Raw genomic sequence first — 23,995 nt, forward strand, 5'->3', positions numbered from 1 at the left:
GCTCTAGCTGGTTTGACTCAGTGGATAGAGCGTTGACCTACAAGCTGAAGGGTCCCAGATTTGATTTCGGTCAAGGCCTTCCTCCCCGGCCAGGGTCCTTGTCAATCTGTTTCTCTCACATCAATATTTCTCTCTGTCTTTCCCTTTCTCTTCCACTTTCCCTAAAAATCAATGGAAAAATATCATTGGGCAAGGATTAAAAATGTATGTACATTTTTATTGCCCAACTGGCATGGCTCAGTGGTTGAGTATTTACCTATGAACTAGGACAGTGGTTGGCAAACTCATTAGTCAACAGAGCCAAATATCAACAGTACAATGATTGAAATTTCTTTTGAGAGCCAAATTTTTTAAACTTAAGCTTCTTCTAACACTGCTTCTTCAAAATGGACTCTCCCAGGCCGTGGTATTTTGTGGAAGAGCCACACTCAAGGGGCCAAAGTTTGACAACCACGGACTAGGAGGTTGAGGTTGATTTCCTGGGTTTTGGGCTCATGCCTGGTTTTTGGGCTCAGTCACCCGTGTTTGGTGTGCAGGAGGCAGCAGATCAATGATTCTCTCTCATCGTTGATGTTTATCTCTCTCTCTCTCCCTCTCCCTTCATCTCTGAAATCAGAACCTCGACCTCCTGGTTCATAGGTCGACACTCAACCACTGAGAAACACCGGTTGGGCTAATAAACTGTTTTAAAAAGAATAGTTTTAGATATATAGGGAAAATTTTTTAAGATAGTAGTGGGTGTCCACACACCCCAAGCCCAATTTTCCCTTTTGTTAACACCTTACATTAGTATGGTACATTTGTTACAATTACAATGGAACCAATACTGATACATTATTATTTACCAATGTCCATGCCTTATTCAGATTTCTTAGTTTTCTCTTAATGTGCTTTTTCCGCTCCAGGGTCACACCCAGATTACCAAATTACATTTAGTCATCATGTCTCCTAAGGCCTTCTTTGGCTAAGACAATTTCTCAGACTTTCCTTATTTTTGATAACCTTAACCTCAGTTTCCTTCTTACTTTTCCTCCTGCGTCTCCTGGTATTCAAGCAGTCTGCAAAGCCAGGAGAATCTGGGAGGAATGCCAGATTTGGGGGTGAAGTGGTGATGTATGTAACTGAGGAAGCCTCAATGTGGCCTGTGGAACACACGTGTGGAAAGGAGAACTCTGGTAATAGACTCAGAGGTTTAGGAAATAATAATGCTTGTTTAAATATGCCAGGAAAGAAGAAACATATTGTTAAGAGAACGCCGCCCCCTTGCTGTGCGTACTAACTAGCGGGTAACGAAGGAGTGGCAGAATATTTAAATAACGAGTAGGCAGTGACGTCATTGGGCGAGGTCTGATGGCGAGCGGCCTTCGAGAGCCCTCCCCACTCATTCCTCTGAGCCCCTGGGATGCCTTAGCTAGCTCCCACAAGTCCTTCTACGGAGGAGAGAAGCGAGGCTGGCTGACTATTTATCTTCCACGCTAGCTCAGTCCGAGAAACTACAATTCCCAGAAGACCTCGCGGCGTGACCTGTCTCTCGCGGCATTGGCTCGTGTACGTTGTCCCCAGCCAATAGAAAACTAGCTCTTTGATAAGTGCCAAAATGGCGGTGCCTGGGTCTTAGAACTAAGTGGACCGGTAGGCTTCATTTGGGGCGTTGGTGGATGAAAAGGAAACCGGGGACTAGAGTGTCAGGGTTATGGACGATAGAGGAAACGGGGGTGTTGTCTAGATTTGGAGTGGGGGTGCCTGCTGAGGGACGGAGCCAGAGCTGAGGGTATAATTAGGCAACCAGAACTGGCTTAACCCTTTGCTGTCCTCTTTACTCTTTGTATTAAAGCCCCTTTGACACCCTCGTTAGCTTAAGAAAGGATGGTCCAAGAGGGAAGAACCTGGCAGGACCCTTACCACCCTCTCCCCCTCGTTTCCATTTTGGTTCTGTCTCCCTTAAATCTTCCTGTAACTTCTCCATTTCATTCAGGTCTGCCCTCCCCCGCCCTTCCCCTCAGCATCTCCTCTCCCCTTCTCTAGCTCGATTTCTCCCGCCTCCCAGCGGACCGCCACCGGCCGCGCTTCCTGAGAGTGCAATCATGAAGGTGGTGAACCTGAAGCAAGCCATTTTGCAAGCCTGGAAGGAGCGGTGGAGTGACTACCAGTGGGCAATCAACATGAAGAAATTCTTCCCCAAAGGAGCCACGTGGGACATTCTCAACTTAGCAGGTCTCCAGTGAAATAGGAAGGAAGGATGGGAGGGCTCCACCCGGGAAAGTTGTGACCACACTTTTTACTTTGTGATTCCCCTTGCAGAAGCACTGCTGGAGCAGGCCATGATTGGACCTTCCCCCAATCCTCTCATCCTGTCCTACCTGAAGTATGCCATTAGCTCCCAGGTAAACTGCCCCACCGGTGCCAGAGGGCGAGGGTGTGAAGGTATAAAAGGCGCAGGGTACCTTGTGGGCTCATACACCCTCCAGGGGAATTGGTTGGAATATATCACTTCTCTGAGTGGCAGTTTTCTCTTGGAAAGAATAATACTTCACTAACTTATTCTACAATAAATATTCACGAATGTGCCAGACGGTGCTATAGGCTCTGGGGATATATCTCTGAACAAGGTCTGATCCCAGCTCTCAAAGAATTTACTGGGTAATGCAGATATAATAAGCTGCCAGTCACAGGGTAGGCTTATGATAGTGGATGGGACAGGGTACTGTGGGAGTACATGGAAGGGGCACCTAATCCATTCTGAGCAAACAGAGGGATGCCGATGTTTAAACCAAAACATGAATGTTGAGTTAGCCAGGCAGATTGATAAGATTGTGCATAGTGTTTGACAGTATTTCCACACATCTTTGCCAATGCTGGATAGAATCTTACAGATTTATTTCCAGAGAAGCAAAAAATAACATCATGTTATATTATGTCTTTCCATGATTGTGATGTTGAGCATATTTTTATATGCATGTCTTCTTGAATTACTTATGTATACCATTTGCCCAGTTTTTTATTGTTTGATTGTTTATTTTTTTGGTAACAGCTTAATTGAGCTATAGATCACGTACTATATAAATAGCTTACCAATTTAAGGTATACACTGAGTGGCTAGATTATTATGTTCTTTGTACACATAATAATCTGGCCACTCAGTAAATATCCTATATAATAAAAGGCTAATATGCAAATTGTCCCCTCGACCAGGAGTTCAACCAGCAGGCAGGCCGGCCAACTGCCATGTCCCCTCCGCCTGGCCAGGCTGGCCTAACCCCACCCATGCACAAATTCATGCACCAGGCCTGAGTGGCCAGATTATTATGCGTTCAGAGATCATAATAATCTGGCCACTCAGTGTATATCTCAATAGTTTTTAGAATATTCAGAGTTATACAACTATCACCACAATCAGTTTGGAACATTTTCATTGTTCCAAGAAGAATTCTTACTGATTTTTAAGTGTCTTTTAAAATAATATATCTTGCCGAAACCGGTTTGGCTCAATGGATGGAGCGTCGGACTGTGGACTGAAAGGTCCCGGGTTTGATTCCAGTCAAGGGCATGTACCTTGGTTGCGGGCACATCCCAGTAGGGGGTGTGCAAGAGGCTGCTGATCGATGATTCTCGCTCATCGATGTTTCTAACTCTCTATCCCTCTCTCTTCCTCTCTGTGAAAAAATCAATAAAATATATTAAAATATATCTTGCCCTAGCTGGTTTGACTCAGTGGATAAGAGTGTTGGCCTGTGGACTGAAAGGTCCCAGGTTCTATTCCAGTCAAGGGCATATGCCTGCGTTGTGGGCTTGATCCCCAAAAGGGGTGTGGAGGAGGCAGCTAATCAGTGATTCTCTCTCATCATTGATTTTTCTCTCTCTCTCTCCCCCTTCCTCTCTGAAATCAATAAAAATATATCAAAAAAGTAATCTATCTTGTAATCCTTTTTTAAAAAAATATATATTTTATTGATTTTTTTACAGAGAGGAAGAGAGATGGATAGACAGAAACATCAATGAGAGAGAATCATTGATCAGTTGCCTCTAGCACACCCCCTACTGGGGATGTGCCCGCAACCAAAGTACATGCCCTTGACCAGAATCGAACCCTGGACCTTTTCAGTCCGCAGGCCGAAGCTCTAACCATTGAGCCAAACCGGTTTCAGCTATCTTGTAATCCTTATCTGCTGTATATATTTTTAATTTCCATTCTGTCACCTTTTTTAAATTTGTGATTTTCATTTTCTTAGCATGCAGAGTTTTTAAAAAATATTTTTATTGATTTCAGAGAGGAAGGGAGAGGGAGAGAGAGATAGAAACACCAATGATGAGAGAATCATTGATTGGCTGCCTTCTGCCCGCCCCTCTCCCCCACTGGGGATCGAGCCTGCAACCTGGGCATGTGCCCCTGACCAGAATCACACCCAGGACCCCTCAGTTCGCAGGCCAAGGCTCTGTCCACTGAGCCAAATCAGCCAGAGCAGCATGCAGAAGTTTTTAATGTTTCTGTTGTCAGATTTAGCCTTTTTATTTTTTCCTTTGTGGCTTTGTCTTGCATAAGGGGTTGCCTGCTCTAAGGATCAAAATATATTTTTCTCTAATTTTTGCCAACACTTCACTTTTATTTTTTATGTTTCTTTTCTCTGACACAGTTAAAATGTATTACAGTGTGAAACAGAGATCCAATTTTATATATTTTTTCAGACAGATGGACAGTTGGCTTGATCATTATTTGTTCTATCCTAAATTTTCTTATAGGCAAGATTCTATTTCTTGACATTCTAGTTTATTTTATTGATATATTAGTCTTTTCTCACACCAGTACTTCATTGCTTTAATTACTGTACCTTTATAGTATGTTTGATACCTGGCTAGGCAAGTCTTCCCATAGTTTTATCTCAAAAATTTCTTGACCCAGGCATTTTCATTTCTAGACAAATTTTAGAATCCACCTACGTTCTTTTTAAAATCCTATTATATTTTGATTGGGATTTCCTTGACTTTGTAGATTTAGGGAATTTGTGGATTAACTTTAGAAAAATTACTCTGATCGTAATTCGAAGAATGGGTTGAAAGGAGGTAAGACAGAAGGCAAGAACACAATTTAGTCTAGAATATTTTTGCTGTAAAGAACCAGACAGCAAATATTTCCTGTTTTGCAGGCCATATAGTTTCTGTCACTACTGTTCTGTCTTTATAGCTTGAAAGCAGATCTAGATAATATGTAAATGAGTGGGCATGCCTATGTTCTGATAAAACTTTATTTACAAAAATGGTGGATAAGCCGAAACCGGTTTGGCTCAGTGGTAGAGCGTAGGTCTGCAGACTGAAAGGTCCCAGGTTAGATTCCGGTCAGGGGCATGTACCTTGGTTGCGGGCACATCCCCGGTGGGGGGTGTGCAGGAGGCAGCTGATCGATGTTTCTCTCTCATCGATGTTTCTAGCTCTTTATCTCTCTCCCTTCCTCTCTGTAAAAAATCAATAAAAATATATTTTAAAAAAATGGTGGATAAGCCAGATTTAGGTTGTAAGCCATAGTTTTCCAACTCCTGATTTAAGCTATTGTAGTAATTCAGGAAAGAGATGATATTAGCATAAACTTGGGAAGTGCCAACCCTGGTTGTTAGAGCATTGGCCCTAAAACCAAAGGATCTTGGGTTCAACCTGGTCATGGGTTCAACCTGGTCCAACCTGGGGTGCAAGTTCAATCCCAGGTCCCAGTTAGAATGAAGGTAGGAGTCAACCAATGGATCTCTTTCTCTCTCTCTCTCTCTCTCTCTCTCTCCTCCCCTCTCTCTCCCTCTCTCCCTCTCTCCCTCTCTCCCTCTCTCTCCCCCCCCCCCTCTCTTCCCCCCTCTCCCTTCCTCTCTCCTTCCCACTCTCTCTAAAAATCAATGAAAAAATATCCTTGGGTGAAGATTAACAAAAAAAAACAAAAAAAACAAAAAAAACAAGGAACAGTTGGTTGGACATCGTCCCATGCGACGAGAGGTTACAGTTTGATTCCCGGTTGGGGCACATGCCTGGGCTTCAGACTTAATCCCCTGTAGAGGGTGTGCATCCAGCTTTCACTCTCCCATTGATGTTTCTCTCGCTCCCTCTCTAAAAATCAATAAAATCATTTTAAAAAGGTGGCTTCAAGAACAAGTTAGGAAATGACATTGAGAGAGGATTTGGTGATTGACTGGAGGACAAGTGTGAAAGAGAGGAAAACATCCAAGGTGGTGTCTAGGTCTCTGGTTTGGAGGACTGGCTGAATGATGGGATCGTAGGAAGACAGTGGGAGAGAGTAGGACTGTTAGGTTTGGGGTGCAGATGAGGGTGGAGATGGCATGTTTGATTTTGGCCTTGTTACGTTTAAGGTGTCTCTGTGGGCTATCAAAAAGGAGATACTGAGTTGGCAGTTGAACATACAGATCTGGAACTTAGAAGGAGAGGCCTAGACTAGAGCTGTCAATTTAGGAGTCATCGTCTGCAGATGGTAATTGAAACTATGGGCCCGGAGAGTATGGAGAGTGAGCAAGGAAGGGAGGGACCAAGCCACATTCCTGAGGAACCCATCACATTTAAGGAACACACACAGGAAAAGAATTCCTTATAGGAGCCCAAAAAGAAGGGGTCAGTGAGGAGAGAAGGAAAGAAAAACGAGAGAGCGGGGTGTCAGTAGAAGCCACAGGAGGAAGGAGAGGAATGAAGAATGAGGAGGTGTCTCCTGGTGTGAGATGCTGCTGGGAGGTCATTGAGATCAAAACTGAGAGCTGTCTGTGGGGTGTAACAACAAGGGTTTGCTGATGAGCTTAATGAGAGGATTCATGCCGTGGGAAGGACAGAAGTGATTGGAATGGGTTGAATTGCCAACGGGAGGTGGGGAGGTAGTGAGAATAGAGAACTCTTATGCCTGTGAAGAGCAGACGAGAGGGTGGTGGACAATTGGAAGTGTGAGGTCTGCGGGAAGTTCCTTTAAAAATAGAAGAATCTTGAGATGTTTAAACACTGAAGGGGAAAACAAGAGGGATAAAGAGGCTGAAGTAACAGGGAGAGAAATAAATATACATGGAAGACCTTCGTGACTTCCAAAGTGCTGTGCACAATTAGTCACTTATTTTCCCTTCAGAGTCAAGAGGCTCTTTGGTCCAGTGCTGTAGGGTTCCTCAGGAGCAGTTGGGGTGCTGACTGTGAAGAGCAGAGGAGATTAGAGAGCAGTCTGGGCTGGCGAGGTGTGCAGGGGCCACAGACGGTCTCCATCCTTGGCTGCTGGTATCTAGTGCTCCCGCGTTGATGGATATATGACGACTGGCATAGGTTAAATCCTGCTGTTAAAACAGTTCGCCACGTGGAAAGTATTTTTAGGTCTCTAGAGGAGGAGTGCTTTATTGATACTGTTGGCAAAAATGTACTAAACAGAATCCTGAATTTGGAGACCATATAAACATACAACCCGTGGCATCCTTCAGGACATACAGAATTGGGGGTGTCTCTTCTTGTAGTTTGGGTCCGTTTCTCGTGGGGACATCCAGCTCCCCCTTCAGGTTGGTATCCAACAAGGTTCCGTGCTCTGCCAAGCTCTTGCTATGGGGACATTGGTTATAAATAAACAGAGCACGCGCCTGGAGCGTTATGGTCATCCTGCCCAGGCAGGCGCCCAACTTTCTGGTCTCTGTCAGACACACACCGGCTTCCCGGCGCGCCCTGCTGAGAGCGGCACCAAACACCGGTGGTGTATTTAAGTCTTCTGCGTGCTTTGCACCTGTTCAATTTAAGAATATTCATTAAAGATGTCTGAACAGAGAGCAGTCTGTGCACACGATGGGGAAATAAGACGGGAAAGGCATTGCCACGCATGTAAAATTCACCCGACTAAGGACATGGAGGCTGACTTAGCTTTCCTCTTAAATCTTTGGAAAGTTCTGTTTTTCTAGGGAAGAAAACCCACGAGGCAGGTAATTCATTGTCTTGACAGTTTCTGTCATTGTATTTATTTTTATTTGGTGTATTGTGCTGCTAATTTTGACTTTTCTGAAGAATTACTCATTTTATCAGCATGCTATATTGTTATTTTTTTTTTAGAATATGACAACTTAAAAGATTTTTTGTAGGGTTTAATTTCATTCAGGACAAATTATTTCTTTTGAATTATATCTCTGATCTTATGGTGATAAGTAGGTTTTACTAATAGAAATTTGTTTTAAGGTAAATTCCCTCCCTTTCCCCACCCCGCCCCAAACAATAGTTACATGACATCTTAGATATCAGAATGAAAGACACATCAATGATGAAAGTGAATTCATCAATCTAAAGCAATAAAAACTTATGGAGGACCCACTACCAGCTGGGCCCCAGGCTGGGTTCTAGAGAAGCAGATAATACATTTTAAAATTCTGTTTAACTTTAAAAAGCCACATGTGGCTGATGGCATCGCTGTTGTCCAGTGCAGCTTTAGAAGGTACTTTGGGAAATGCTGATCTCAGGGTGTGTTCTTACTTATTCATTCTATAGACATTGTCAACAAGTTCATGGGTCACCGAATAAAAGCATCCTTTTCCTCAAGGAACTTCTAGTTTGGTGTGTGTGTGTGTGTGTGTGTGTGTGCGCGCGCGCGGGGAGGGGGTCAGCAGGCACCAGCTGTGCAGTGATGGGCAAAAGGGAATTATTGGACTCAGAGGAGGATTTCAGCTTTGGGTGGGAGGTTGGGTTGGGTCAGAGAAGGTGTCCTGGAGGAGTCCTCGAGAATAACTCCAGAAAAACGAGAAAGAGGTGAATAGTGGAATTCAATACCTTTGTCAGGGTGCAGTTACCACCTCATCCACTGCAAGAAATATGTGCTTGTCTCCAGTTCTTTTTTATTTAATTGATTTCAGAGAGGAAGAGAGGGAGGGAGAGAGAGAGAAACATCAGCGATGAAAGAGATTCATTGATTGGCTGCCTCCTGCACGCCCCCCACTGGGAGTCAAGTTCACAACCCCAGCATGTGCTCTGACCAGGAATCAAACTGTGACCTCCTGGTTCATAGGTCAACGCTCAACCACTGAGCCATGCCAGTCGGGTTGTTCTTATACAAACAAAATCACTCTTGATAGAGGTTGTAGGAGTAAAGAAACATAACCATTTTGTTCACGGGCAGTTAGTCAAACTCTGTAGTGGACCGTGAAACACGGTCCCTTTGAAAACCCATCTTCTGAATGGGTTTATGCTTATGATGTCATTAGCGGTGAGTGTGATAGAGGGAAGAATGGAGACAGTGCCTGGTGATTTGTCCATTTAGGGGGTTGAGGAAGGCCTCTGGAGGGGGTGGAGGTTTAGGAGAGCTGCAGCAACTTGAAGTATCAGCGCTTGTTTGCTCAACTGCGAACACCCGTTGTCTGAACTTTATCTTTCTTCTTTCCCTCCAGATGGTGTCCTACTCCTCTGTCCTCACGGCTATCAGCAAGGTACGATCATAGCTACTCACAAGCTGGGAGGGGGCAGGGGAAAAGATACGGTCATGACGGAGGGGGCCCCACCTCCTCGAATGCTCTGATCATGTGACCCCTGAGGCTGGACAGGCAGCCCACGATGCCTCTGGCTGGCATAGCTGCCTCTCCCTGGAAGGGAGAGCATCCTGGGAAGCGGGGGCTGGCAATTAGCCAGTCTCCAGTGTTGAAAGGGTGCCCATTCTGAAACTTGAGGTGGGAGGAAAGATGAGTGGGAGACCAGGGGTTGACTGTAGCATCGCCTCTGTTCTTCCCACAGTTCGATGACTTTTCCCGGGACCTGTGTGTCCAGGCTTTGCTCGATATCATGGACATGTTTTGTGACCGACTGAGGTAATAGGGGTGAGAGGCTCACAGCCCCCAGCTCTAGCTTAGTGTCAAGTATAGAGACTCTGTGGCTTCCCACACTCTCCCCCCCCCCCCCCCCCCCGCTCACCCACACCTGCCAGCCCCATCCTTTTCTCCTTAGTCCTTAGGACAAAAATGCCTCTTCTCGATTTGGTGTAGCTCATTTGAAATCTGCCCAGTGGAAGCCAACAGGGCTGTCTTCCTAGGACTTTGCTAGCTTCCCAACCCTCTTCCCTGGTAGGGGAGAGCCAGGCAGTGGGGGTCAGATTTCAGCCTTTGGAGCAGAGACAGATTTTGCATCCTTTCCCTTAGCTGTCATGGCAAAGCCGAGGAGTGCATCGGGCTGTGCCGGGCTCTTCTCAGCGCCCTCCACTGGCTGCTGCGCTGCACTGCAGCCTCTGCCGAGCGGCTCCAGGAGAGGCTGGAGGCTGGCGCTCCAGCTGCGGGAGAGAAGCAGCTCGCCATGTGCCTGCAGCGCCTGGAGAAGACCCTCGGCAGCACCAAGAACCGGGCCCTGCTCCACATCGCCAAACTCGAGGAGGCCTGTATGTCCCCTCGTCCCCCTGAGCCCCACCTGCCACTGCTCCCATATCCGGTTCTGTCATTGAGAGGGGAGAGGCAGGATGGCACCCCACTTTTTTCCAGGAGGATCTGAAATCATCCCACTTCCTTTTTTTTCTCCCCATAAGCATTGCATACATCCCAGGGACTTGGGCAGGGTGGCACCCGAGCCAATCAACCAACAGGTATTTACTGAGCCTTATTGTGTGCCCAGCACTCTGCCAGGTGCTGGGGGCGGGCGGGCTGGGGGCTGCTGAAGGAGCATGTGGCAGGGTCCCTGCCTTCAACCAGTGTACATGCCAGTGGGGAGCAAGACCAGTGTGCAGTGCACTTGGAAAAAATTAGAGGACAAGGCAAGCACATGACCCACCCTGTGTTTGTCTCCGTGTTACCCATCATCTGAAAAGCAGATGGCTGTGATTGCCTAACACGTCCTTTAGACACGATGCGTGTCTGCTGCCAGGCCTACTGGGCCATACACCTCTCGACTCCAGTGCGCGTGTTAAACTTTGGAACTCTCCAGAGTCTGCGATCAGACAGGTCACCTGGTGGGAGGGAGGGTTCTGATAGTCCGGACGTGGGGCCCGGAGGCCGCAGTCTTGCTGCGGTTGGGACCACGGAGGATCTGTATTTCTCCAACAGGAGAAATGCTAGGATAGGGCACCTCAGAGTCTTCACGGCCTGGTGAAGGGCTTGCTGTAGGATTAGTATATTTATGACTTCCCAAAACATGTTTTATTGCCTGGGTAAAGCACAGGAAGGCGACCACGATGTAAAAGTGGGCTATGCTGACAGTTCCTTACCTCTCTGGAGCACTTGACAAATGTGTATTAGCTGTAAAATGAATGAATATTTAACTTAATGGGCCTCCGGTCTCACCTCCCCCATGCTTGTTGGTGCCATTCTTCATCATTTGACCCTCTGGAATTGTAACTAGAATAAGTGACTTGTAATGAAGTGCTAAACCATGCAGTATAGACTATGAATGCAGGCACTGAGGAGCGATCAGTGGGTTGGACCCGTTGGGTCAGTTGTTAAGGCAGCTGGGGCTGGACCGGAGGCTTGAAGGCTGGTGAGAGCCGGCGAGGTGATGGGTGGGAGGGGCGTTTCCGGAGGGAGGACGGCTGGAGCCGAGGCCCAGATGGGGTGGAGGGCGCGGAAGGGGGTGGGGGAGTCCAGCTTGACTGAGTTGGAGAGTGTTGGCTGTTTGCAAGGCTGGCCCACTCCTGGAGTGACCTGTGGCCACCTCCCCGTTCCAGCCTCTGGACTCCCCTCCCCGGCCCCACCCCTGCCTCTGCCACCGCCTGTCTACACTCAGCTGTACGCACCCCTACCAGTCAGGCTTCTGGGTTTGGCTTCTAGGGGCTTCACTGTGGTATACAGCCTCCTTCTAGAAACAGCACACGCTGCCCCCAGGCCCCCAGCCTCCACGTCACCCGCCGGGGAAGCCTCCATGCGTGGTTTTGTGGGCCCAGGGGGTGCCAACGTTGAGGAGTTTGGGGCTACTCTCTCCCTCTTCCTCTGTTTCCCATCATGTTCCTGCATTTCCCTTTCTCCACCAGCCTCCTGGACGGCTATCGAACATTCTCTCTTGAAGCTTGGGGAGATCCTGGCCAATCTCAGCAACGCCCAGCTGCGGAGCCAGGCCGAGCAGTGCGGCACACTCATTAGGAGGTACCAGCCCCCGTCCGAGGGCAGGGAAGGCAGAGGGGAAAGGCCCTGGGTGGGGGTGGGTCGTGTGGCGCCTGGCCCCAACCTTTTTGCTCTGCCCTGCTCTCCCTCGCTTCCCAGCTCACCAGATTCCTCCCCTGTGTGTCTGTCCTCAGCATCCCCACGATGCTGTCCGTGCACTCGGAGCAGCCGAACAAAACTGGCTTCCCCACGGTCCACGCGCTGGTCCTGCTGGAGGGCACCATGAACCTGACCGGCGAGACGCAGCCGCTGGTGGAGCAGCTGATGATGGTGAAGCGCATGCAGGTGGGCGGTCGTTTGTGTGCCAGAGGGAGGGTCCTCTGGTCCTTCTGGCGGACACGGGGTTTCTCCTGTTCATGGTGGAAAGGGAATCCCTGTCTTGTACGGCTCTGCCATCTCACCTCACGTCCCTGGCTCTCAGGTCCCTGTGTTTCCCGGTCTGTAACCCACGGGCCTGCAGAGGTGAAGGGGGGGTGGGGCCCCTCTGACGCCTTGCCCTTGGATCTTCCCGCAGCACATCCCCACCCCGCTTTTCGTCCTGGAGATCTGGAAAGCCTGCCTCGTGGGGCTCATCGAGTCTCCCGAGGGGACGGAGGAGCTCAAGTGGACGGCGTTCACCTTCCTCAAGGTGCCGGGACACGGGGCAGCCGGAGGCCAGTCTGGGGACGGTTCTCGGGAAAAGCAGCGCCTCCTGGGCCTTGGCCCTGTGTTTCTCTCCGCTGGCGTCCTGCCCAGCCTGCCAGGTCCCCGGCACTAGTCCCATCGATTCTTTCCTCCGGGAGTCCCTGGGCCACGCTTAGCTCGCTGGCCGGATCCTGCTGTTTCTCGGCGCACAGGTGCCTTCAGCTCCGGCTGCAGCCGGACTCCCGCAGGGCGGTCAGGAGCCGGGGAAGCAGGCCGAGGGCACCGGGCACGTGGGCACCATTGCTTCCTGATTTGGCTCCTAGAATGCTCTCCCCTTCAGGGCAGGGGCGTTCCTGTCTCTGCCCAGAGCAGGGGCCGGAGGGGGCCTTCAGTCCTGGGTGGAAGAGAAGAACTTGTGCTCCCTGTTTCCCCCGCCCCCCCTCTAGATCCCACAGGTTTTGGTGAAGTTGAAGAAATACTCTCACGGGGACAAGGTGAGTAGAAGAGATGAAACGGAGGGAACATAGGAGCAGTAGATCCTTGTCTCTGCCCTGGAGAAGCAAGAGCAAGGGCAGTCACTTAACCGGGCGGGAGCGTGTCCTTGTTCCTGTGGGAGGGGAGTGTGTGTGCACTGAGCATCTGTGTGCACCGCACATGCACCCGGGCTCCGAGAGAAGGCAGCCGGCTGCTCAGGAGGCAGGGCTGCCCGAGATGATCAGGACCCCAGATACCGCCCCGCCCCGTTGTCACTGAACGCCAGTGGGCAGGCACGGCCGGCTTGTAGGCTTTGTATCCAGGGTCCTGGTGAGCCTGCAGCGCAGGCTGTGGGTGGGGAAGAAGACTCGGGAGCAGATGGCATTTCTGGCTCTCTAGGACTTTACCGAGGATGTCAATTGTGCCTTTGAGTTCCTGCTGAAGCTCACGCCCTTGCTGGACAAAGCCGACCAGCGCTGCAAGTACGCACTCCCCTCCCTCGCCTGGGCAGTGTCCTGGGCCCTCCCACTGCTCTTCCTGCCACACACGCCTCACAGCTCACCCCCAGGCAGCAGCAAGAGGCAACCGAGCCCCTCTCCCCTCTCCCTTCCCTCCGGCCCTCCAAACGTTCTTCCTCCTGAGGGAGGGGGACCCGGGCTGGGACCCTTGCTCCTGCCCCTGGGGAATCCCTGCTCTGGGCCGCTCCCCTCACCCTCTGTCTCCCTCACAGCTGTGACTTCACAGACTTCCTCCTGCAGGAGAGTCGGAAGCAGGGGCTTCTGTCTGAGGCCAGTGTGAACAACCTCATGGCCAAGCGGTGAGTGTGCGCTCCCTCGGGCCGGTCCAAGGCCCCTCGCCCTCCCTCTCTCCTGTCCAGACTGGCTCCTGGGTGCCTTTCCCCTCCTGTTCACTAGGGGCTCCCCTAGTGTGGGGTGTGGGGGCCTGGGGCCAGGAGATGCTGGTCTCTGCAGACTAAGGTTTTCCCCATGAGGTTCTGTGCCTTGACTCTCAGCCTCCTTCATGGTCAAAGTCAAAATCCTCAACCTTCCTCCAGTCTTAAATGAACGTTCAGAACGGGTGTGATGACCAGTGACCGAGGGAGGCGATCCCATATTGGATAGGCTTTTCTCGGTGTCACCATGGCACCACAGGCTCTCCCGTGCTTCCCCCGACTCCGGGCTCTGCTCCGGGCTGGAGGAGCACGTCAGGAACTGACCTCTGTTCCTCCTCTCCTCTCTGGGCCTGCTGGCCACAGCGCCGCAGACCGGGAGCACGCCCCCCAGCAGAAATCTGGAGAAAACGCCAACATCCAGCCCAACCCTGGGCTGATCCTCCGCGCGGAGCCCACTGTGACCAACATCCTCAAGGTGAGTGCGCCCGGCCCTCGCCACCAGGGCCGACCCTTCCGTCTTTCCAGCTTTCCCTCTACTTCCGGATAAATGCTCAGAGGCCATAGACGTCTCCCGCTCTCTCCTGGCTTTTGTGCTCAGTTACTTGGGAAGTAGAGAAAGGGGTTCGCAGGGGAAGCTGCCACTGGAACTCACCTTTGTTGAGCATCACGGTAGCCAGGCGCTGTGGTAGGTGCTTCACGTAGCTCGTCTTGTGCAGAAACAATGGAGAATCTCACAGCAAGGACCCCACCGCCCCGGTCCTACCTCCCTTGTCCCAGTTTCGTTGTGAGGGATGGTTTTGGAGAGCAAGGATAAGATTTTTTTTTTTAAATTATTTTATTGATTTTCTTGGAGGAAGGGAGAGAAATAGAGAGTTAGAAACATGGATGAGAGAGAAGCATCAATCAGCTGCCTCCTGCACACCTCCCACTGAGGATGTGCCCGAAACCAAGGTACATGCCCTTGACCGGAATCGAACCTGGGACCTTTCAGCCGACGCTCTATCCACTGAGCCAAACCAGTCGGCTAAGGATAAGATTTTAGAAACTGTTCTCCAGATTGGAGTCAGAAAGCCGTAGGTTAAGTTGCAGGTCCCGGTGAACCGTTGGCTGGAGACACGCAGAGAGAGAGACTGTGGCCAGGCTGTGCCTGGGGGGGGGCTTCAGTGTTCTTCAGGACTTGATTTCCTGTCGTGTTCCCAGACGATGGATGCAGACCACTCCAAGTCCCCGGAGGGGCTGCTGGGGGTGCTGGGCCACATGCTGTCCGGGAAGAGCCTGGACCTGTTGCTGGCTGCGGCTGCTGCCACGGGGAAGCTTAAGTCCTTCGCCCGGAAATTCATCAAGTAAGGACGGCCGAGCCGTGATCGGGCGGGGAGCTGGTCTGACGTAAGAAGGAGCGGGATGGGGTGGGCCCCGGGTCGGGGTCTCCCAGGAGGCTCAGGCCAAGGCAGGGCCTCCAGCTGGCGGCCCCGGGGGAAGGGCCGCTTCCTCGGACATGGAGCCCCGTTGCTCTTCGGCTGAGGGTGAATTGGAGGAGTCCCAGGAGGGGGCGAGGCGGTGGACGGTGGCCCAGAGGGGTTCTGAGTGTGCCCAGGCGCTGACCAGGGCTCCCCTGGTCTGTGGACTTATTCTTGTTCACCTGGACTTTGATCTATAGAAATTGTTCTATCCAGTGAGCCGTTCTCTAGGTTTTGGGAATCTTTAAAAACAAGGTTCTCTCTTCGGTAGCAGTGGTGTTCATTTTAAGGTTAACCTGTAATTGGGACCAGTGAGTGCCTCTCGGGCTGGGTGTGGTCCGCCATCCCCAGCTCACTCCGCCCTTGCCTGGCTGATGCGGCCTCTCTCCGTTCCCCCCACAGTTTGAATGAATTCACGACACACGGCAGCGAGGAAAGCAGTGAGTCACTCTGCACATCCCCGGCCCGCGAGGCGGGTGTGGGGCCCAGGAGGGAAGAGGGTGCCTTTCGTGGGCCCCGGGGGCTCTTTCCCTGAGTGATGGCTCATGAAGCCCGGGGGAGGCTGGAGAGAGGGGGATGCTGGGAAAGGGTGCTCCTACAACCGCCCCCTTAGGATTCGGTTGGGTATTGGGGGGGGAAGAGGGAATCGAAAGTCTGATTCCAAGGAAGGAATGATGTTCCAATTGAAACTCAAGAAAAGGATTCTGAGCCTCAGAGCTTTGAAGGAGACACTGGCTCTGACCTTCCTTGAGGCGAATCCTGACCCCCTCCTGCCCCAGACAAGGGCGTTGGGTGAGCCTTCTCATCCTTCACAGCCAAGTCGGCCTCCGTGCGCGCCTTGCTCTTCGACATCTCCTTCCTCATGCTGTGCCACGTGGCCCAGACCTACGGCTCCGAGGTGAGTGAGAGGAGAGCAGGCAGGATTAGGGGCACTGAGTGGGTGGGGCAAGAGGGAAGGAAACAGCCAGTATCTTTCCCCTCACCTCCTGCCCCACCCTGTCAGGTTCTTGGTGCAGAAATCAGGCATCCACCCAGAGGATGTAACAGAAGTTAACATGCCCTCCTGGTCACATCCCAAATCCTTCAGTGCCGCATTCCTGACCACTAGGTGGCAGCATAGCCCTCGTCTTTCCCCTGTAGCTGCTTTGTCCCCAGTTCTCCAGGGGACAGATGGGAGCAGGGAGCCCCAGGGCTTGTGCTCCCCACTCTGCTGGCCCGTGACTCGCCTCCTTTCCCAGGTGATCCTGTCTGAGTCGAGCACCGGGGCAGAGGTGCCCTTCTTTGAGACCTGGATACAGACCTGCATGCCCGAGGAGGGCAAAATCCTGAACCCTGACCACCCCTGCTTCCGGCCGGACTCCACCAAAGTGGAGTCCCTGGTGGCCCTGCTCAACAACTCCTCCGAGATGAAGCTGGTGTCAGTGGCCTGGGCGCCCACTCCCAGGGCGGTGGGCGAGGCCGGTCCCTGTCCCTCAGCCCCCCTCGTTCCCCTGGTGATTCTCCTCCCCCTCCCCACCCTGCAGGCAGATGAATTGGCACGAGGCCTGTCTCAGCATCTCAGCCGCCATCTTGGAAATCCTCAACGCCTGGGAGAATGGGGTGCTGGCCTTCGAGTCCATCCAGGTAGCCCCCGCCCCCCCTTCCAGCAGCCTTCTCTCTTCCCCGGGACACAGAGCCAGTCCTTGGTAGATGGTCATATTTCATAAGAACAAGGAGGCAGACCCTTAAGCCAGGAGCTCCTGTGTGGATGCTGATCTTCCTTGTAATCATAGTCCTGGCCACTCCCTCCACCCAGGTGACCGGGAAGGGCTCCGCTCTGCACTCAGCCGCCCGCAGAGGCTGCGGAAAGTGATGGGCGGGGAAGGGGAGGCAGTGGCCCCGTCACACTTTTCCCTCTCTCAGAAAATCACAGACAACATCAAGGGGAAGGTGTGCAGCCTGGCCGTGTGCGCCGTGGCCTGGCTCGTGGCCCACGTGCGGATGCTGGGCCTGGATGAGCGGGAGAAGTCGCTGCAGATGATCCGCCAGCTGGCGGGGCCGCTGTACAGCGAGAACACCCTGCAGTTCTACAACGAGAGGTCAGCCCGCCCCTCCCTCCCTCCCTGCCTCCCGGAGCGCTGCCGGTCTGCGGTGAGGAGCGAGACCTAACCCTCTGAGCTTCCCAGACACGCCGCTCACCGGCTCTCCACTTCCTTGCTCGCTCACATTCCTCTTCCCCTATTCACTCACTGAGTCAGCAACAGTTTCGTGTCTTATCTGGCACCTGCTGTGCCCAGAAATACAGACCCCGAACACCGATGCTCCTGCCCTCACGGAGGTTAAGTTCTGGAGAACCAGCTTGCCCAAGAACAATGCCATTATCTCAGCAGCGTTACTGTCTAGAAACTGTGAGCCATCTGCAGGTGTCACAGGCCGTGGCCCTGCCCACTCCTCTCACCCACACCGGCTGCCTTCTGTGCCCTTTTCTCCTTGGCTTTTCCTGGGCTTCCAGAACCTCCCTGGCGACTTCAGCCATGTTGAGTTCGTGGTGCTGGTCCATTCACCTGTCCAATAGGTTTTATTTTATTTTATTTTTTATTGTGGTAAAAAAAATACATACTGTGAAGTCTACCATTCAACCATTTTTATGTATTGATTGATTTTGGAGAAAGAAAGGGAGAAAAAGAGAAGCATCATTTTGTTGCTTCACTTACTTATGCATTTGCCGGTTGCTTCTTTATATGTGCCCTGACCGGGGATTGATCCCACAACATTGGCGTGCCCGGCCAGGGCCCATTTTAGCCATTTATTTTTTTATTAAGGTATTATATGTGTACATACTTTACCCATTCATTTTAGCCATTTTTAAATGTAGAGTTCAATAGTGTTAATGTGTGTGTGTGTGTGTGTGTGTGTGTGTATATATATGTTATTCATTTATTATGTAACAGTGGGAAGAGATTATTTTTGTTTGTTTGTTATTCCTCATCTGAGAATATTTTTTCCATTGAATTTTAGAGAGTGGAAGGGAGAAAGTGGAGGGGGGGAGACATGGATATGAAAGAGACACATTGATTGGTTGCCTCCCGTATGCACCTCAACCGGGGCTGGGGATCGAACCTGCAAACCAGGTACTTGCCCTTGACCAGAAATCAAACCTAATACCCTTCGGTCTAAGGGCTGACACTAATCACTGAGTGAAACCAGCCAGAGCTGTGTATTCACGTTGTTGTAAATCAGACCTCCAGCATCTCCATCTGCGAATCTGAAACTCGTGCCCCTTAAGCAACCACTCACCCTCTCCCAACCCAGCTTCTCGTAACCGCCATTCTGCGTTCTAGTCCTGTGAATGTGACTGCTTTAGATAACCCCGTAAGTGGAATCCTACAGTCTTTGTCATTTTGTGACTGGCGTATCTCTCTGAGCACAGTGTCCCCAAGGTTCGTCCACACTGTGGAGCATCTGAGCACACCCTCCTTTTTAAGCTGGATAACATCCCACTGTTTGTCTGTACCTCCCACGGTCGCCTGTCCGTTTATTAGTCGATGGGCACTGGGTGTCGACCCCCTCTGGGCTGTGTGAGCGGCGCTGCTGTGACCTGAGCCCGGACCAGGCGGCCGTTGTGAGTGGTGATGCTCCAGGCGGCCGTCAGGGTGCCTTCCGAGGGAGAATGGACACCGGGCTGAAACGGGGCTGGAGCCTCTGAAATCGCATCTGCTTCCCCTGGCCTGTGGTCCTCCCTCCACAGTAATGAGTGTGCGCTCTCCGCTCCAGGCCCCCGACCCTGTGAGGAGAGTGGGAAGTCTGTGGCTTCGTCATGCTCCAAGCAGTGGCTCTGACAGTCCCAGGGACTTTCCCAGCCCCACCGGCGTTCCAGGAACAGCTAGTCTCAGGCCCCGTCTGCATTCAGAGTCGGAGACTCTTCACGTAAAATTCCTGGATATGCACTGAAATTTGCCCCGAGAAAATTCCTGGATATTCACTCAAATCTGCCCGCTACCGAGGGCCGGGAAGAGGGTCCCGCGGGGCAGCCCTGGGCCCCGGTCCTGGCAGTTTGCGTTGGTTGGAGGCCCAGGCTGGGGGGACCCCCCCCTCAAGCACTCAGCCGGAGGGAAGTGGTTGTTCTCACTGATGCCAGGGCATTGGCAGGCCAGGCCTGCGGGTGGGGGCGTTGGAGAGAGAAAATACAAATCCATCGCTAGACAACCTGGGAAAGGAAAGCACCCCTGCCCCCATCGGCTCTGTGCCCAGCAGAGTCCTGCCAGGTCAGGTCTGCTAGGGGTTTCCAACTTCCTCTTGTCTCCTCCCTTAGCACAGAACGGGGTTAATTGCCCAGGAATGTTTCCGTAACCCAACCCCTTGGAAACGTCTGGCCTGGGAGTTTCCTCCTCTGCCCTCCCCACCCCAGCTCTTGAACCCGTGTTGCCCGAGCCTCAGGTTCCCCCCTCCCCCAGGGTGGTGATCATGAGCTCGATCCTGGAGCACATGTGTGCTGACGTGCTGCAGCAGACGGCCACGCAGATCAAGTTCCCGTCCACCGGCATGGACACGATGCCCTACTGGAACCTGCTGCCCCCCAAGCGGCCCATCAAGGAGGTGCTCACGGACATATTCGCCAAGGTGCTGGAGAAGGGCTGGGTGGACAGCCGCTCCATCCACATCTTTGACACCTTGCTGCACATGGGAGGCGTCTACTGGTTCTGCAACAACCTGATTAAGGTACTTGGGGGGTTGGGGGAGCAGACACACGGGCCGCTGGGGGGCGGGTGTCCTCAGACTCCAGAAGACACCTGAGGACATGCCTGACATGTTCTCATCCTCTGACTTCCCAACACTAACCTGGGCCTCTCAGAGGTGTCTAAGGACGGAGAAGCTCCCTTAAGAGAGAGGCTGGTCCTCACCTGGGGAGCTGCAGGGCAGAGGGAGGGATGGAGCCGCAGCTGGGGCTCCCTCATAAGATCCTCAGCTCCCGGACCCCGCCTCACCTGCCCGCGCAGGAGCTGCTGAAGGAGACGCGGAAGGAGCACACGCTGCGGGCGGTGGAGCTGCTCTACTCCATCTTCTACCTGGACATGCAGCAGGTGACCCTGGTCCTGCTGGGCCACATCCTGCCCGGCCTGCTCACCGACTCCTCCAAGTGGCACAGCCTCATGGACCCCCCCGGCACCGCGCTCGCCAAGTAGGCGTCTGCAGAGCTTCCGGTCCCCGTAGCCCCGGGTCAGGCGGCCTTAGCCGGGGTCACCCAGGAAGTGGGGCTGTGGGAGGCTGTGTCAGGTGGGGCCTGATCACCAAGGGCGCAGAGCCCCCCTTAAGAGCTGGAGGTGACTAGGGGTCCCTCTGATTTTACTCCTCTTCCTGGAACCCTCTGCCAGGCTCGCCGTCTGGTGTGCCCTGAGCTCCTACTCCTCCCACAAGGGACAGGCATCTTCCCACCAAAAGAAGAGGCACCGTGAGGACATCGAGGTAGGGTCCCTCCGCCCGCTATTCACGAGTTTGTGGAGCAGACCTTTCCTGAGCCTCTTCTGGCGAGAGGCCCCTCCCAGGGCGAGCAGCCAGGCTGCTCCCTGACTCCGGGGGGCCTGGCGGCCACGTGGCCACAGGGATGACCGAGCAGGTCTCACTGGGATCGGAGGGGTGAGGGGAGGGCTGGGTGCCGCGGGCGGGGAGCCCTCTGGAGGTGCCGACCGAGGTCCGTGGGGACTCGGCCTTCCCATAACGGTGAGTTCCCGCCCCCAGGACTACATCAGCCTCTTCCCCTTGGATGACATGCAGCCCTCGAAGCTGATGCGCCTCCTGAGCTCCAACGAAGAGGATGCCAACATCCTTTCCAGCCCCGGTGAGGGAGGACGGCTGGGCAGCGGCTCCTTTCCTGGCACTCGGTCCTCCGGCTGTGCTGTGCTAGGCCCAGCGCAGGCATCTCTGCTGGCGGTCAGAGGGCGGCAGGGGTTTGTCCCATTTTGTCTCCTGGCTGCTGTTTCCCACCGCAGAGAGACCGGGCTGCTGGGGTCCCTCCTGCCAGGTGGAGGCTCTCCTGCCCGGTCTAGGCCCAGGCACAGGGTAGTCCCTTCCCCGCCCCTTCCTTCCCGCCAGCTACCAAGGGCGCCCACTGCCTGGGCACAGTCTGCCGCTGACTCACCAGCTCTGAGCTTCCTGCCCCTGAAACGGGCCCTGAGGCTGCGGGCCGGGCCGGCCGGGCCGGGGCTGCTCCCCGCTCTTCCTGCCGAAGAGCAGCCTCCCTCACCGGCTTCCCTCGCTGTCCGCACCCCGGGCTCTGGTGGCACTCACATTGTGCTGCTTCTAGACATTTCTCTGAGGCTCTCTAGGGACCAGGGAACCACCTCTGCCTGAGCAGCAGCTAGATGCCGCTCTGCCGCCTGCAAACCCTCTGGCCTTTGACTAGTCACTTAGCACCTCTGATCTCGGTTCTTCGTCTGGAAAACGGAGGTGCGAGGCTTGCAGCGCCGAGTCTGCGCGGCCACAGAGGCCCCTGGCGCCTGGCGTGTGGCCGGTGTTAGTTCTGTCTCCTCTCCTCTGGGCATCTCTGTGTTGGGGGCCCCTCGGTGACTCTGGACCCAAGGACTCTGCGGGGCCCTCCACGCCCGATGGTGAGCTTCCCCGGAGAGGGCCAGGTCCTGAGCGCTCTCCGTTGGCCCCACAGCCGACCGGTCCATGAGCAGCTCCTTGTCAGCCTCCCAGCTCCACACAGTGAACATGAGAGACCCCCTGAACCGAGTCCTGGGTGAGTCCTCCCCCCACTCCGGAACGGGGTTCAGGCCCGTCAGCTGGAAGAGGGCCTCTTGGTTCCCCCGTCTGCTCTGTCACAGCCCCTGCCTCCATCCTTCTCCCCTACCTGCTAGCTCTCCGTCTCCCCCGGGCTCCCAGGTTGTGCCTCTTCTGACTCACCCCCAATTTCCCTTTACATCTCCTCTTCATGACACCCCCATCTGGGGGGACACTCGGCACTGCTCTCCCTCCCCTTTTCAGTGCCACCTCCTCCCAGTCTGACCCCCTCCCAGACCCTTCTCACGGGATTCTCGCACCCTCCCCGCCCTCACAGCCAACCTGTTCCTGCTCATCTCCTCCATCCTGGGCTCGCGGACCGCGGGCCCGCACACGCAGTTCGTGCAGTGGTTCATGGAGGAGTGCGTGGACTGCCTGGAGCAGGGCAGCCGCGGCAGCATCCTGCAGTTCATGCCCTTCACCACGGTGAGCAGCAGGCTGGGCGGGGTTCCGTGGCGAGCCCTCCGAGGAGGGAGGGGGCCCTACTACGAGGTAGACCCAGGAAGCAACTGTCTGTCTGTCTGTCTGTCTGTGGCAGGTGTCAGAACTGGTGAAGGTGTCAGCCATGTCCAGCCCCAAGGTGGTCCTGGCCATCACGGACCTCAGCCTGCCCCTGGGCCGCCAGGTGGCTGCCAAGGCCATTGCCGCCCTCTGAGGGCCTTCGAGTGGCCCCAGGGGCCCCGCAGGGAGGGTCTGGCCCCAGGCGCCTCGAAAGGAGACAGTGAGGAGAGATGAGGCATCATTGCTCACATCCACATGATGTAAGAGCCCTTTGCTAGCTTCCAGATCCCTCCCCTCTCCCCTACTTCTGGCTCTTCAGATGCCCCCATCTCTTTTCATCATTTCCTCTCCGTGCTGCCCGTTCCTGACGAGTGTGAGCAGCCTGGCCCCTCAGCTCAGAGCGGTCTCCCCGCCCCGCCCCGCCCCCTCCCAGAGGCACTAGGTGCGGAGTGTACATATGTATGTATGTGTACATTTAAACGTTTGGCAACACACGAGGGACATTCACGTCAGCTCACTTGTAAATAAAGGTCCTGTGGATCCCTTTGTAAGTGCTGTCCGAGTCTCTGTCTGGCCTGGGGGTGGGGGTGGGGGTGGGGTGGGGTGAGCAGAGGAGGGCTGGCCTCGGGGGCCGTGTTTGTCCACTCATTTGGGGCATGGAGGGCAGTGGCCCCAGGGGCCCCGCAGGGAGGGTCTAGCCCGAGGATAATGAGTCAACACTGGCCCACCACCACCTACACCCACCCCCAAAGTCAGACTTTCTCTGAAAAAGGTGAATGACTCATTCCTAGAGTTGGGGTAGTGTCTTATTCTGATGCTCAACCCAGACCAGCCGCACCCAGAGTCTGATCTGTCCCCCATGAGAGCATGGGGGGTGGGGGGCGCTGTGGGGCGGTGAGGGGTGGGAGCTCTGTTTAACGCTGCCTTGCCTGCTCCGGGGGACTCCAAGCCTGATTCCTTCAGAACTGACCGAGGGAGGACTGAGCCACCGCTGGGAGGTCCAGCTGGCCGAGCCAGACCCTGCTCTGCAAGGAGCCACGAGCGGAAGGGAAGGGAGGGCCGATGAGGACGGGGAAGCCTGGGGAGGGGGAACTGGGGACTGGCTGGCCGGCTGGACTTCCCGGGGTGTGGCAGAGGCACCTGGGAACCACAGGGGCACCTTGGGCTGAGGGAGAGAGCTGCCCTGTGGGAAGCAGCCCCTCCCAGCTGCCCGCTCAGCCCAGGCCTGAGACCAGCAG

General features: G+C 53.7%; 1 protein-coding gene across 6 annotated transcripts; it reads left to right on the forward strand.

Moving 5' to 3' along the window:
• Positions 1–1,439: 1,439 nt before the first annotated feature.
• MED24 (mediator complex subunit 24) lies at positions 1,440–23,308 on the forward strand. Of its 6 annotated transcripts, none has more exons than XM_084861813.1 (27): positions 1,440–1,548; positions 2,026–2,214; positions 2,302–2,384; positions 9,369–9,407; positions 9,709–9,782; positions 10,110–10,342; positions 10,487–10,543; positions 11,921–12,032; positions 12,185–12,335; positions 12,565–12,678; positions 13,121–13,168; positions 13,548–13,630; positions 13,879–13,965; positions 14,404–14,515; positions 15,241–15,383; positions 15,900–15,937; positions 16,313–16,395; positions 16,736–16,914; positions 17,021–17,120; positions 17,400–17,575; positions 19,931–20,195; positions 20,474–20,655; positions 20,849–20,939; positions 21,213–21,312; positions 22,135–22,215; positions 22,534–22,682; positions 22,795–23,308. In XM_084861813.1, the coding sequence occupies exons 2-27, from the start codon at positions 2,085–2,087 to the stop codon at positions 22,909–22,911; spliced, it is 3,027 nt and encodes a 1,008-aa protein (XP_084717939.1). In that variant the 5' UTR covers positions 1,440–1,548; positions 2,026–2,084; the 3' UTR covers positions 22,912–23,308. The 6 variants fall into 6 exon arrangements, with proteins under 6 accessions (XP_084717939.1, XP_084717938.1, XP_084717941.1 ...); XM_084861812.1 differs by lacking the exon at positions 1,440–1,548 and adding an exon at positions 1,552–1,632; XM_084861814.1 differs by lacking the exon at positions 1,440–1,548 and adding an exon at positions 1,665–1,684.
• Positions 23,309–23,995: the final 687 nt, after the last annotated feature.

Source organism: Pipistrellus hanaki (assembly GCF_964339955.1).
Source record: "Pipistrellus hanaki genome assembly, chromosome: 16".
NCBI lineage: Eukaryota > Metazoa > Chordata > Mammalia > Chiroptera > Vespertilionidae > Pipistrellus > Pipistrellus hanaki.

What these genes read in the sequence shown, in the direction of transcription:
- MED24 (XM_084861813.1), top strand. Translation starts at nt 2,085, where the DNA reads ATGAAGGTGGTGAACCTGAAGCAAGCCATTTTGCAAGCCTGGAAGGAG. An exon ending in ACACGGCAGCGAGGAAAGCA is followed by an intron (nt 15,938 to 16,312) that starts GTGAGTCACTCT and finishes CATCCTTCACAG; the next exon opens with CCAAGTCGGCCTCCGTGCGC. An exon ending in CCCCCTGAACCGAGTCCTGG is followed by an intron (nt 22,216 to 22,533) that starts GTGAGTCCTCCC and finishes CCGCCCTCACAG; the next exon opens with CCAACCTGTTCCTGCTCATC.